The sequence below is a fragment of the Haliaeetus albicilla genome, chromosome 25 (genome assembly GCF_947461875.1).
Source record: "Haliaeetus albicilla chromosome 25, bHalAlb1.1, whole genome shotgun sequence".
NCBI lineage: Eukaryota > Metazoa > Chordata > Aves > Accipitriformes > Accipitridae > Haliaeetus > Haliaeetus albicilla.
The window spans coordinates 15,680,955-15,695,145 of NC_091507.1; the positions used below are offsets into that span (position 1 = coordinate 15,680,955).

A 14,191-nucleotide genomic window follows, 5' to 3' on the forward strand; every position below is an offset into this window, starting at 1 on the left:
GAACAATATAGATATCCTTGAGATAAAAGAAATCCAGTTCCCCCCCCCCCCCCAGACATGCTTTTCCTCTGTGTTTCTAGTGAGAGACCTACTAAGCAGAATCAAAAGACTTTGGAAAGTATTAGCTTTTAAAAAAATTATAAGACATAAACTGCTGTAAGAGACCTTAAAGCAAACTGCATCTGTGTAAGAGTTCTCGTAGAAAGGCTGCCTGAGCAGCACAGCTGCAGTGCTGTTTTGTACCTCTGAAAGCTCAAAGCGTTGAAAATGTTCCACAGGGAACAGCCTATGCACCGCAAAATACTTGCTGCAATTGCAAGTGGAGATGTCCAATTGTCTGCCCACTAGGCCAGTCAGGAGGAAAAGTCCACTGAGAGAAAAGCAAAACATTCCCTGTGTATCAGCAATTATCACATTTTGCTAATCACTTAGCAATCTACAAGCAGCAGCTTTCTCAGGGAGGCATCAGTTGAGGAAGACCAAGCTGCATTTCTTTGTGCCCTACACAGCATGGCTGTATTTCTGTAATGTGTGTTTATCTGTACAGCTGCCTCATGTATATGTGTGTATCTGTCTTTGGCTATCTGCAAGCTGATGGTGACTACAAATAGAAGTAGTTCCTGTGCCATGAATGTGTTACTTCCCAGAAAACTGCTGAAAAAGCTGGTCAAATATGCCCTTATTAACAGAGTTATGCAACAAAACAGAAAAGTTGGCCAGGCAGATGAATCTGACTCACAATTATTAAAAATAACTTTGGAAACACCTTCCTTCTGAAGGGAGATAAAAGCCCCTCGGCTCTTTGTCTCCTCGCAGAACTGAAGTCCTACAGTAAAACCTTCTGAAAGCATCAAAATGCAGGGTATGCTAAACACGACCAGCTGCTGAGAGACATGAATCTTTTCTGTTTCACAGTGCACAGTCACCAAATAGGTGAAATACAGTGAAACTGGCCCGGCAGCTAGAAAGGAATGCACTGCAGAGAAGCTGATGTGGGTCACGGTAGATGTGGGGCTACCTAGATCCCAGTTCAAAGCCAGTCACTGCCCTTAGACAGCAGGGAGTCACACTCTTCCCCAAAGGATTCCAGAACCTCTGTCCTCAGGGCAGATGGACTTTGCAGACTTACAGGAAAAAGCAGCAGGCACAGGCAGAGGCAGGAGGGGTTGTTAAGAGAGTTGACAAAGACTACAGCACCTAAAAGAAGCGACTTCTTCCTTACTTGTGTGCCTGAAACTGCAGCAGACACCTGCACTGAAGCATTCAGGAGATCTCTGCAGCAGTTCTGCAGTTCCAATCCAGGTCTGCAAAGCTGACCTTCTAACCATGCTTTAACAGCTGTACAATCATTATCAGGACAGCCCATGGAAATTTTGTAACTTGCATTGCCTGGCCATGCCCAATTTCTGCTCAGTTCTTTCCGATTACAATAACAGATATAACTGCAGAAGAGAAATTTAGTTGGCATAGTTGACATTTTAACTACACAAAGATGATGAAGCCCCCTCCACCCCAAATACAGCAGTCTTGTGATTTAGGCTGCTGTCTGAAACACACTTTCCTGTTGAACAAGGTACTTGCTAAGTTTAAGAATTTGGCTTGCCATGAGTTGTGTGCTTCCCAACATGACAGCATTTTTAGCCTCTGTCTTGTAATTATGTTTACAAATTGTCACAAGCCTTAATTAATGTCAAGCTGTCAGCATGATTTTAAAAAAAAAAGAAAAAAATGTAAAAATCAAAGATTTAGAAGATCATTTTTATAACTATCAGCGTGGTTTTGGACCCTTTCAAGGGACATTTGGGGGCTGCATCAATACCAGTAAATAGAACAAGCCAGGAAATGTTTTCTGGCCCCGAGACCATCTACCATGACAGCTTCTATTCACAGGGAAGTTTTCCCAGCCCCCTCCAAAAATGACACCATGAACAACACCAAACCTCTACTGTCCTTCCAGCTGTGCCCAGACACTGCCTGAGGGACTGCTAGCTGGCATAGCCCAAAGTACATGCACCAAAGTACATCAAGGACTATCCTAGCAATTTAATGGTATGGATCACTGTATGTCATTGCTTAGGCCTATATTATGACCTTGTTTTGTTTAAAACAGGTATCCCTTTAAGCCTAGAACCTGTATCAGCTGGGCACACACAAATATGGAATCTTCTCAGCCTCTCTGGACTACAGAAACAGGGACAGGAAGCTGAAGAGAACCATTTCATGCATGACATGGCACAGTCCTCACAGGTCCTTTAGGTTCACATTTCCTTCAGGAAGGCAGGACCTAAGCAAAGGTGCCTGAGTTAATCCCATACGACCACCCTCCTGGGTTAACCCTATACCACCACCAGGCAGTGGGAGACCCAGACAGGACCTCGCAGAGGCTGCAGGAAATACAGCTGGTGGCAGGTTCCAGGCTGGTTCCAGGCAGACGACGGAAGACTGGAGGCTGAGATGAGTGCCAGGTCTTGCACTTGACCAACTCAATAATCACTTCTGAGCAGGATGCTGCGCAACCTGGCTAAGAAAGCAGCACTTGTGGGGTGCAGTTCATTTCTTGCCCAATCTAATGAGCACAAGGAGTACAGCATGCACAGAGTGATCATGACATGCAAAGTGCCTTATTCTCCCTTCCCCACACGGCCTGTTACAGTGGCTATTTGGTCAGCATCTGGCATGCCTATTAAGCACTGATGGAACTGACTTTAGGGACAAATGAAGTGCAGGCATTGGGAAGTCCAGCCTTAAAACAATCCAAGCTGGTTAGACACTTCAACTTCCCAAAGCCTCCACTGTTGGATTCTGCTGGAGACAAGATACTACATGCATTAGTCCCCACCAGGGAATTTCTGTTTCCAGCCCTTATATCCATGCTGTATCTGAAAAAACTGTAAAACCCTGGAAAGACTCACCTGTTCTGAATCTGACAAACATGTCAAGAACATAGATGACATCAGAGATATAATCCAAGAACAGCCATAATTTAACATGGTCAACTTGGAGCTCATCAAAGCAGGCTCTAAAGAAACAAAGATAGAAAAAAAAAATATTTACAGCAACTGCATAAGCACATATGCACATTACATACTTGTAATGTGCAACCTAGCAGTATGTTAGTGCACATTACTGGCACTGCAAAATTACAGGTAGCATACCTCCATGCCTAGACATCTGCACACTAGAGCTATGTCTAAACAGACACTAGTATCTTTCAGAATTCAAAGGTGTTCAGACCAGGAACAAAACTCAAGCACAGTATATGCCACACCAAGTGCACCTGTGAAGGAATATGCATATCCCTACAATTAAATATACATCAGATTTCATGGGATACACATCTCCATTAAGATAATTCCCAGAGACAAGTTTTGTTTCTGAGTGGCAAGCCATCCTCATCCCTCCCTGCCACCTGACACAGCCAAAGTGAACCATTTCCACAGCACTCCATTACTTTCACTCAAACCGATTTCCACATTTTACAAGGGAAAATAAATACTCGAGTAAAATCCTTCTTGCCCTTCAAGCATCTATAGATGCATGATACTAATTTAAGATGATCCCACACTGCCCACACCCCTCCCGTCTGTTCTCTGCTGGGTGATATGAAGACCTATCTCCAGCAACGATTACTAGCCCGCAGTGGCCAAGGCACATCCCTACAGCTACCCAGTAGGTGGCACACAAAGGCCACAGCCAGCGCTCGTGAGGACGCTCATTGCAGGTGACAACAAACTTGTTTTAGACAAAAAGACGAAATGTTGGCTTTCTGTTCCCAGTGGTATGTATATTGTACATCCCTAAGGGTATATGAACTGTAAATCTTCTAGGTAAGCCACCCAAAAAATACCACAGGGACATAAGGGGATGCTTTATGTAGGAAACATAATGACACTAAATTTGAAACCTAAAATTATTAACTTAAATCCATACCTGCACACTAGCATACACCAGTTATAGAACACGGGTGCTGCAATTATGGTCAGCCAGTTGTAGTAAATATTGCTTGAAGGATCTATCACAAAGATCTCTTTTTTCTTCCTGGAAAGTAAAACATGCAGATTTAAACTGGAAATGTAATGAAGGGACCTCCTGGATCCCCCTCTTCTGGAGGCTGCTCACCTCATGATGAACTCATAGCTGCCTGAGAAAGTTTCCATGCAGGCAGCTCCAGATGAGATACCAAATGTTAGCTTCATCTCATCTGACATGCTCTGTTTATTTGCTTGGGCCAACTTTGGAAAAAGCAAGAGTGGAAAGAAAAACAGAGACATTCACGTTGCCACGGCTAAAAAACCACACTCTTCTGCATATGACCCCCACTGAAAAAAAGTAAAACGCTAAATGTTTATTATCATTCCAGCTAGAAGGCTATCGTCCATTGCTAGAGAAAGAAAGAGCCTTCCTTTGCAGATTACTTCTGATGTTTTGGCAAATTATATTATGGAAATGACTGTACATGTACACATTTAAACAAGTAAAACACATGTTTACACAAGTAAGACTGTGTGTGCATACACACATACAGTGTGTGACTATAAATAAAAGATGTACTATTATGTAAAAGCAAATTTCACACTCATAGTCCTGGCTCCCTAGGCCTCACAACAATGAGAGATGCTAAATGAAGTGTACAAGCCTGGAATTCAGAGAAGATTTAAAGAACTGCATGGCTAATGGCACATGTAGAGTATGCTCAGAAGTGCCCTTCCCCAACATGAGAAAGGCTGAGATGGAATAGACAGCATTAGGCATGTTGTATGTAATCAGAGGAAGTATGTATTAGTGGATTGTGAGATCCACAGCTGCAGAAGTCATGCCAACAGTAATGTGATAGTCTAATCTGTGAACTGTGTAATAGTGTGGGGAATACGTGACCAGGCAATGTTTGGATATGTATTTGCATGACTTTTCCTAATCTTCAAGAATGTAAATATATTAAAATGTAATTATAATTTATTTCATATTTCTGGCATTATCCCTGCTGTCAGCTGAATGTCCAGATGATAACATTAGTAAAGAAAGTAGCTTTAATCTAAAAAGTATTTACTTTGCCATCTTCACAACAGGTTTCTAACCATTTCTTCTAAAAACAGGTCACCACCTCAAAACTAGTGACCATGAAATACAGTCTTTATATGACAGAGTACACTACCTTCTAGATATTAAAACATTTATTTTCTTTGCTGAAATGTTTTGAAACACTTTAGGCTACTGCAAAGCTCAGTCTCTCACTACATAGTAATTGAGGCCAAAGGAGAATCCCTACAACAAAGGCTTTCTAATCAAACAAAGCTTTGATTAAGAAAGTCAAGATCTTGAGATCAAGCAGATTCCATTTGGAAGCGATTCTCCATGTTCCCCTGCCTACATAGCACATTCCACCGTATACATACATCTAAACTTGCAGTATATTACTCTAACATACTCCTTAACTGTGAAGTCCATCCAAATGCATTCTCTTTTTATCTGCTACCATTGTTATTTTTAATGACTGGTAACACTAAATTGTACTATGTTTAGGTCAGCTTTGGGAGAACAAAACAAGAGCAGGATCCATTTCTGTCAAAAGCATTCAAATGATCTCATTTTGTTGCAGAAATACAGCATCTCCTAATCAGCAGAAGCAAACTTTAGTAATCACTAGTAATAAACTGCACCACATTAAGTAATTAAATATGCTAGTCAGTGTAATAACTAAACTTATTAGTAAATCTGTAATTTTCTACATGTTTTGCTCTTTGTCCAAACCAGACTTTTGGTTCATCTGCTCTGAATCATTATGGACATTCTGGAACAATTAAAAGCCAGTGCAGATCTGCAAAGCAGGCTGCCATCCCAAAATGCCCTCATAGTAAAAAAGTGATCTTCAACAGCAAATGAAAATGATCACAGGTAGCTGAATTCCCTTTCCTTCATGAACCTAGGAAGCTGTTTGTGGCAGGTCTAAACACAGGTCTCAAAGATGCAACAAGTTTGTTGAGCAGTGGCACCTTTCCAAAGGGTAAGATGTATTAAAGTTTTGACAGGCTAACATTCTGCAGCCTACAGAACAATAATTGTCATGGAATTGTTACAATGAAATGCCATACCATGGTTTGTAGTGTAGGAGTTGTGTTAGAAGCACACATTCATTATTTATACTTACTCTTCTTTTTTTTTATCATCTTTTTTGTCATCTTTCTTTTCCTCTTTCTTTTCCTCCTTCTTTTCCTCTTTTTTCTCCTCTTTTTTCTCCTCTTTAACCTCTTTCTTTTCTTCCTTTTTGCTGTACAACATAATGTAAGGCTTAGCAATATTACCAGTATTCTAGCAGTTACGGGAGAGGGTGGGTGTTGAGGTACGAGAAGCTAGACTAGACTCCAGGTAGAGTAGGACAAGGTTTCTCAGTGGAACCATTCATCTAACTGGTAAAAAAGGTTTACAGGCTGAGGCCTCTCGAACTGACACCACCACACCATTACATCACGTAACCAGCTGGCTGATTCTGTGCATTAGTCACCCATGCTTTTTTTACCTTTTCAGACATCAGTGTACCAGGCTGATTTTAATTAAATGCTTCCAGTTTGTTTCATTCTTTAGAACTCAGGCATTTAAAAAGAAATCTATCAAATGATAACAGAACTTGAAATGGCTTAATAAACTGTCAACATTCTTTGCATATCCAAGACCTCACAGTGACTGCCTGAAGCTTTAATGGTAATTAAATGAAATGAGGCTGAATTTCCTCTCACAGTTCTTTAAAACCAACATAGCTATAATTAATTAACTACCTCTGACTTCAAAAATTGCCTTGGAAAAGAATCCCAGCCAATGTCTGAACAAAAGCAGCAAATGTAGAGAAAAGAGATGTGTCTCATTTAACAACATAGTAGTCATTTTATAAATGCTTTACAGTCAGTCAACATGATTAAGGCAACCTATTTGAGATCTCTACAGTAGAGATCTACTGTATCTCCAAGATAGTCCATACCTCATAGTCCATATCCACAAGATGACTTGTGCCCTAAAAGCATTTTTTTCTTTCCAGCAACTGTAAAGGAAGAATGGGTTACCTAGTTCAGATGCAGGTGTCTATGTTTGGTCAGAGGAGCCATGCCCAAGTTGCTCTGCCTGTATTCGATTGCCACTGTATTCAATGGCTGAGCATTAAGTTCTATCCTCGCTAAAATCAATGAGAATTTTTCCTAGACTTAATGGAATCATGATTGTCCCCATGTTTATTAATTGCTTTTCATGCAATAAAGTAAAATATGGACCATTTAACATAATTATATCCTACTACTCCACAGTATCCAGCTCAGGCCCAAGCTGCAACATTTAATTCCAGATATGGATTTTTATACTGTTCAAGTATGTACAGCCTTTAGCTCATTAGAATGTGATAAGCTAGATATAAAGATGGATCTGACTTCCCCCATTCTCAGGTTTGTCTGAACAGAAGAGTCTTGAGCTATGTTAACTTATGCAGATAGGCCCACGCGTCCTCTTCAAAACTGCAGAAAGTTAACATCTTTCCTAAGATTCTGTCAATCTTAGAGCTAAATTTGCTACATGTATTGGTCAGGAATCATGTAAGCTGAAGAATGGCACTCATTTGCACAAGCAGAAAATCTATCATCTGAGATCTCCCTGTTCTGTATTTGAAATTTCTTTATTCCTTGAAGCAGAAAGTGTCCCCATTGATTAGACAGAAAAGCCTAAATGTTCCTGACAATACAGTGTATTTGGATAATGCATAGATAAACATAACTCTCCACACATAAGGTCTGGTTTGCATGAAAGCCATGGACTCCTGCTCCCATGGTTGCTACATGTTCTCCTCTGAACTGTCAAGATTGGCTCTGATTCTCCTCTTGAACTGGTGTCAATAAAGGACAAATTAGTTCAATGACAGCAACACCCCACGGCAAAGACAGAATATGTAGTAACAGTTGAAAGCGTGCTGCTTACTGGATTTGAACCAACAGGAAAAAGTTTAGTGAGTTGTGCTTTGCATGTATACCTGCTTGTATTACTCAGATCAGAAAAAAGCCTGTGCTGCGAATGGCAGTCCTGTCTATGAATGTGCTTGTTACAGGGAGAAACAAGCACTCCAAGGGAGAAGACAACAATCATCAATTTTAAGATAAATATAATAGGTCTAGTGGTAGCTTTTGCCATCAGCAATGAGCACCTCTCTCAATTCTTACCCTTAGACATTTCCATATTGATGCAGCACCACAGAGTAATTCAGAAATGCCCAGACTAATTTGCTAAAAAATGCTGAGATTCTACACTCCTCCATGTCCAGGGAAATAACCTACCAAGCTGACCAACACCACTGAAACCTTTAAAATTATACACTGCAAGGGAGCATAACTGGAGGAGAAAAGAACATTTTGGTTGACTGGTCTTCTGTTTACATACGCATCACAACTCAGAGAAACAGTTCTTCATTTACCAAGGTTGACTTCTACATGGCAGTGGGAACTGCTGCTCAAGTATTTATTCCTCTGGTACTGAATCCCCTGGACTTTTATGGCTTCTTTTTCAAATCTGCCCCAAAAACTCCTTCCTACTTAAAAAACATGTCAGGATTTCACTGCACATTACTATGCATGGTGCCTGACTTAAAGGCCAATTCATTGTTGCTGTTGTTAGCATTAACATACCTCCTTGATACTTCACGTCTGGCATTCTTACCAAAAAGGAAGAACTATGAGTAAGCACAATTTTCAAAGGGTAGGGCCACTGTACATTTCTGGATGCTGTTATGCAGGGAAAAGTAGGTTGAGACAGAGAATCAATCAAAACATCTCTGTGGTGGTGAACTCTGGAGGGAATATTTTGACATTTCCAACTTCCTCCTACGTTTTGTTTAAAAAAAGAGAAAAAACACTATTTCACATAGTATCTAATGCTAATACTTCTTCTTCTCTGCCCTGCGATCTCCTACAAACTCATCTGTCAACTACAGGTATCTTTCATAAGTGAGATTCTTCCATTTCTGTGGCCTCTGTTCATCTCTCTATTGTGGTAACTCCCAACTTACCATACTCCCACCTGCTTGTAGTCATGTGGTGGAAGTCAGTCGGAGGAAACAGTTGGCCATAATTGAAGACTTGAAAGCATCACCTACAGTTCCCCAAGGGCAGGCACTCTTAGGTCTTTAACATAATGAAAAAACCAAAGCTTCAAAAAGACCTGCGTCTTTTTTTCTTTATCAGTGCTACTGAGTAAACTGGAATCCAGTAACTAATAAAACAGTTGTTTGTGCCTGTCCTCTTTCACAGCAATACAGTGGCATCCATTCTGTGTTTCCAGCACATTAAAAGGAGCATGCATCTTCAGACTTAGAAAACATGTCTTCATCAGCCCCCATAAAAACACTGTCATAGTCTTTGAATGAGTCAAATATTAGCATTTCTCATCTGCCAAGTACTTCGCAAATCAAGTATGTCTCAGACTGTCAGGCAGGTAGACAGACAGGTGTTGTCTTCATTTAAAAATAATGAAACATTGGAAGGATGAAAGTTTTGCCCAAGGTACCGTACTTACATACTAATCAGTCCTTTGGGCCTTGACTAGCAGGCTAGGCTCCAGACTTTTAGCACTTTTTTTATACCAGTCTAAATAAAATTCTGCACCTTTCTGTCACTGTTCACTGCACACTGATTTTCCTTTTTAATAAAAGTTTTGCAAACCAAACCAAAAAGTTGCTTCAGAAGCAAGAAGACCTCTTGTTCAGGTATGCGCGCAAAGGTTTTGCAGTGTCATTTAAAATCTACAGTTTGAGCTGTGATGGAGCTATTTGGAGAAAAAATAAGTTTCCTGAAAGTATTTCTGACATAATCAGAACCTGTCCTGATTATTTTCAAATTTTGTTTTCATCTGGAAAGCAATGAAAAAAATTAACTATCATCATGCATGAGAACAGATCTGCTGCTGGATGCTACAGAGCAGATATGTCCTCAGATAGCTGTGGTGCAAGACATGCAACAAACATTGGTGTTGGGTGATTTTAAATTACAGGAGCTTTTCATCTTTTCAAGAGATTTATCTTTGGTGTAACACTGTGAAATACCTTGTCAAATATACAAACTAGACTCCAAAGGACAGTCAGAACTTCTGTTGCAATGCAAGCCTTATTATGTTGCCTGTCACTCTCTGCATCTACACCAACAATATCTGCTGAACTGAAATACACATTTTAAAAAGATGGTTAGTTTTCATTTAGACTGCACACACAAGTGTTTTCTTGGTACCTTGATCAGTATCCACTTCTCATTTGACAACTTGAAATTTTTGGGGCACTTGATTTACAAAAGGGCACTAGCATGTTAAAAGGGGAAAATGAATACATGAATCTCATTTAAAAACTGAAGAATTAATAAATCAATTGGCAATGCAGTAAAATCAGCCAGCTGAACTAGAGGAGGTAGGGACTAAATCCTTAATCAAATTCACTCCTTGAGAGGTAAGGTTAACTTCAGACAAAAAGAAGTTCACAGGGAACATGAAGGATGCTTTACATACTAAGAAAACTAGATCTTTCTTTATAATTAAACTATATTCTTAGGAAAGGCTTAGGAAGAGATAAGGAGTTTATACTACAAATGTTACTAGGCTGGAAAGGGAAAAAGAGAGGAGCTAGTAGTAGAAAGGTGTTTGGAAGTTATCAGTACTTACTCTTCGTTGGTGTTGTTGCTATAGTTGACATTAAGCCTGGCAAAGGGCCAGTGACTGCAGTAAGTTAAGTAAAACACATTAAAAGAGTGTAAAGACTGTTGGTATTTCATACACGTGTTTACCAACATGACAGACCGACTTACTAGCTTCTCACATATGCACTGATAAGATTAGGAAGGTCAACTTTGACTGCAGTGGTAAGCCCCTTTGCATAACTATTTCAAGGCACCAGTTTCTTTTTACCATGTGCTTGGCATACACATTTGTGACCACATCTGATGTCTGAAGCTTGTTCTCAGGCATATTAGTGCATGGCAACATTTTTAGCCCTGTACTCATTTGGCTACTATTTTAAGCCTTCTTCAATCCTTTCAAGTCTTCTTCACAGATGCAGTGTCAAGGCTTGTGGATAAGTAACAAGCATACCTACCACTGCTGCAGAATTAAGCCTACATGATAGAACAACTGGGAGTTACTGTCACGTGGCAACAGTGTAAAACTGAGAAGGCAAGGATGGATACTCCCAAATTCGCTTTTCCTAATAGCCTTATAAAGAGGTCTTTTGGCCCAGGATCAATGTTGTCCCCTCTAATTACTTCGAATCTGCAGTTGTTACTGATCCAGACATCTGAAAAAACAGACAACAGTCTGGCTAATTCCACAAAATGTGCTTTTGAGCTGAATTTCTAAGGAGTAGATCAAGTGAAGATAATAAGGCTGTGCTGGACCACAACAAATCAAGGTAACCTGTATCATGCACAGCGCTTCGAAGGGTCTTGCTTTAATCTGTATTACTAGCTGAGATTTTGAAACAAATCAACTTATTATTTGCTTACCTACCAATCCTTAATTATGAAAAAAAAATACGGGAGTAATTCAAAGCATAATGCCAAACAGAACATCAACTTTTGTCTTAGGAACTAATTTTCCTCTTTTAGCTGGAGTTAAATTTAAAACACTGTATCATATATTTATAATGTAATAATAATTCATCAAGTCAGAAGACTGTAAAAACATAAAGATTTCTGTTGCAAGTCTCTGTTGTTTTATTAGAAAAATTTTAAGATAAGACTGAACCTGCCTTCCATACCAAAGACTGAGTATGTGCTAATAAGTTAAGTCAGCAGCCACAATATTTTCTCATTTCTGCATCAGAAGGCTTCTGTAATGTTAGCAGCTGAAATCCTGAGTAGGTGTAACAAAGCATGACACATTTTGCACAACTGTTTGTTTGGAGTTTCCTAACACTCACAGATAATGTGCATAACCTTAATGTCCTGAAAAGCCACAACTAGCTACATCCTAGATTCTTGAAATAAAAATTGCATTCACCCTCAGTAAAGAGGAATTTAGCAACATCCAGTTGAACAGGTAGCATATGATAAAATTCCAGTTCTGAGAAACCATTCTGCCTGAAGCAGCATGATCAAAGTCCTTTATTTCAAGACCTTTGCCACAGTACATTTGAGGGGGGAAGAGAAAGTCTGCTGAAAGCTGTAATACTTCAGTTATGTGAAGATTCCTGGGCAGCATTAGATACTCTGTTCATCTCCTATGCTAAGCTCCTTACCCTCTTCTCAAAATAAAGCTTACATCCTAATCACCAAGAAAATACCATAACCTCAGTTGTCTTTGTTTAAAGTATAAACACATCTTCTTACCTGTTTACTCCCCCAGGGCGCTCACAGATACCCAGAAAGGAGCGGATGTTACTTTGCCTACTGGACACCTCTATAAGCTCCGGCCCTCTGATACGTTCTAGGAAAGAATCAGGTCTTTGGTCTTCATGGTGCGTATGTCTTGTGGCCCATGACCTCACAGATAAGACAAATCGTGATAGCCTGCATGGAACAGACATACACATTGACTGAACCAGACAAGAACATCAGATGGCTTAAATCATCCCCACAAAGAGTGGCCCAGGAAGATTCTTCTCCACTTCTCCACCTGCCATGAAATTAAACTTGATGGATTAACTGTGTGAACCCAGTCACTTCCCACGACTTCATACATCACCTTTTGCAGTGGATCAGGAAAGTATCTCACACATCAGTTCCTAGTCCACTGTATCAGCACCACAGGAGCAACAGAAGAATATTCTTGCCAAGTGGGAGCAAACCAAGTGGTTGGGGTGGGGCAGTTGACTTCTGACAAACTTCTGACATTATGTGATAATGGGTGAATCCTGGACTGAAAGAATTAGGAGATACAAAATACTCACAGGATCACATGCTCAAGGGCTGGTACACACAGTGGAAAAAAAAAAGCTGAATAGTTGCTGAGGGAGGATGGACTTTGAAATAAGGAATGATAAAAATTCGGTCACTTTCCCTGTGATTTTAAAGAGTCTGTCTGCAGACATATTAATTGCCTATGACATATAAACCTGCTTATTGCACCAGAAGAACTATTTCCTCATCCTAAATTTCTAGCAGAGCACTGAGATAAGCAAAAAATCATGACAACATAATTAATTTATCACTGTATCATTATGTATCTTTTTCTCTACCCACTAATTCACATCATGAATCCCTACAGTGTTTTCTGTCAAAGTTCAAAAGGAAATATGTTTCTGAAGAATTGAAAATAATGGAGACTGAAATCTACAAAAGTGATTACATTTATTGCCCACACAATATATTGTATTATTTCCTATCAACAGTCTAGTTTGGACAAAAGTGGTGTAAATTCAGGTTTCCCAAACTTGGCCTTGAAAACAGCATAATGAAATCCTGAACAATGCTTAACTTCTTACAGAGACCTTGGGCTACTCAAGGAAAGCTCTTTACATTCTCTCTGCATCAGCTAGTATTACATATGCTCAGAATCCACAAAGAGGCTGATATGAACAATTTAAATCTTTTGGTAAAGTACATCTGCCTCTTGATTGCAGTTCTCAAGGGCCTAGCTACACCTCCTTATAGATCTTGCCCGGGTTCTCTCACACTGAAATAAAACAGACAAAAAAGGCAGGAATAATATCACATACCAGAAATTAGAAAAAGATATTTCTAGTTCTTTAGCACTATACCAAGACAGAATCATATAAATCATCTATGACTGCCAACAATTAAGAGAATCTGAAGCCTACCAAGAACACAAAAGTGCCACATAAAAGTCTGAGATTATTTAATAGATTCCTCACCCTATTCAAAACACACTGCATAAAGTTAAGCTACAGAATTTTTCTCTTTGCCTGAGCAGAACTCAGCTTTCACATAAGGAGCGGTATTGAAAACTACTAATATGGATGTTTTTACTTACATTAGAAAATAAAGCATTTTTATGAGACCTGTTAGTTAATAAGATTGAGAGCCTCTCTGTTTGAACAAATAGAATTTTCTGATTTCTGCCATGCTATATTATTTTAACTTTTTTTGTCCTTTACATCTCAAAGTAAGATACTCAGTGAAGTCCATCAAAAGCTCTTGTCTTAGGTCCTTAAGAATTTGCTTTCAAGAGGCATGTTATGTTACCATAATATTTAAATGCTAAGCATTCATGTTTTCATCACAGGCTTCCT

General features: G+C 39.6%; 1 protein-coding gene across 5 annotated transcripts in view; it reads right to left on the minus strand.

Moving 5' to 3' along the window:
• The window catches only part of CNGA3 (cyclic nucleotide gated channel subunit alpha 3), a 41,415-nt gene that overhangs the window by 4,725 nt on the left and 22,499 nt on the right, over positions 1-14,191 (minus strand). For 3 of the 5 annotated variants that reach the window (XM_069770002.1, XM_069770000.1, XM_069769999.1), the window contains exons 4-8: positions 12,330-12,509; positions 10,669-10,722; positions 6,146-6,265; positions 3,931-4,038; positions 2,913-3,019 (exon numbers count right to left, since the gene is read on the minus strand). In XM_069770002.1, coding sequence (XP_069626103.1) covers positions 2,913-3,019; positions 3,931-4,038; positions 6,146-6,265; positions 10,669-10,722; positions 12,330-12,509 — 569 coding nt within the window. The remainder of the gene's footprint in view (positions 1-2,912; positions 3,020-3,930; positions 4,039-6,145; positions 6,266-10,668; positions 10,723-12,329; positions 12,510-14,191) is intronic. The other 2 variants (XM_069770003.1, XM_069770004.1) reach the window with 2 other exon arrangements.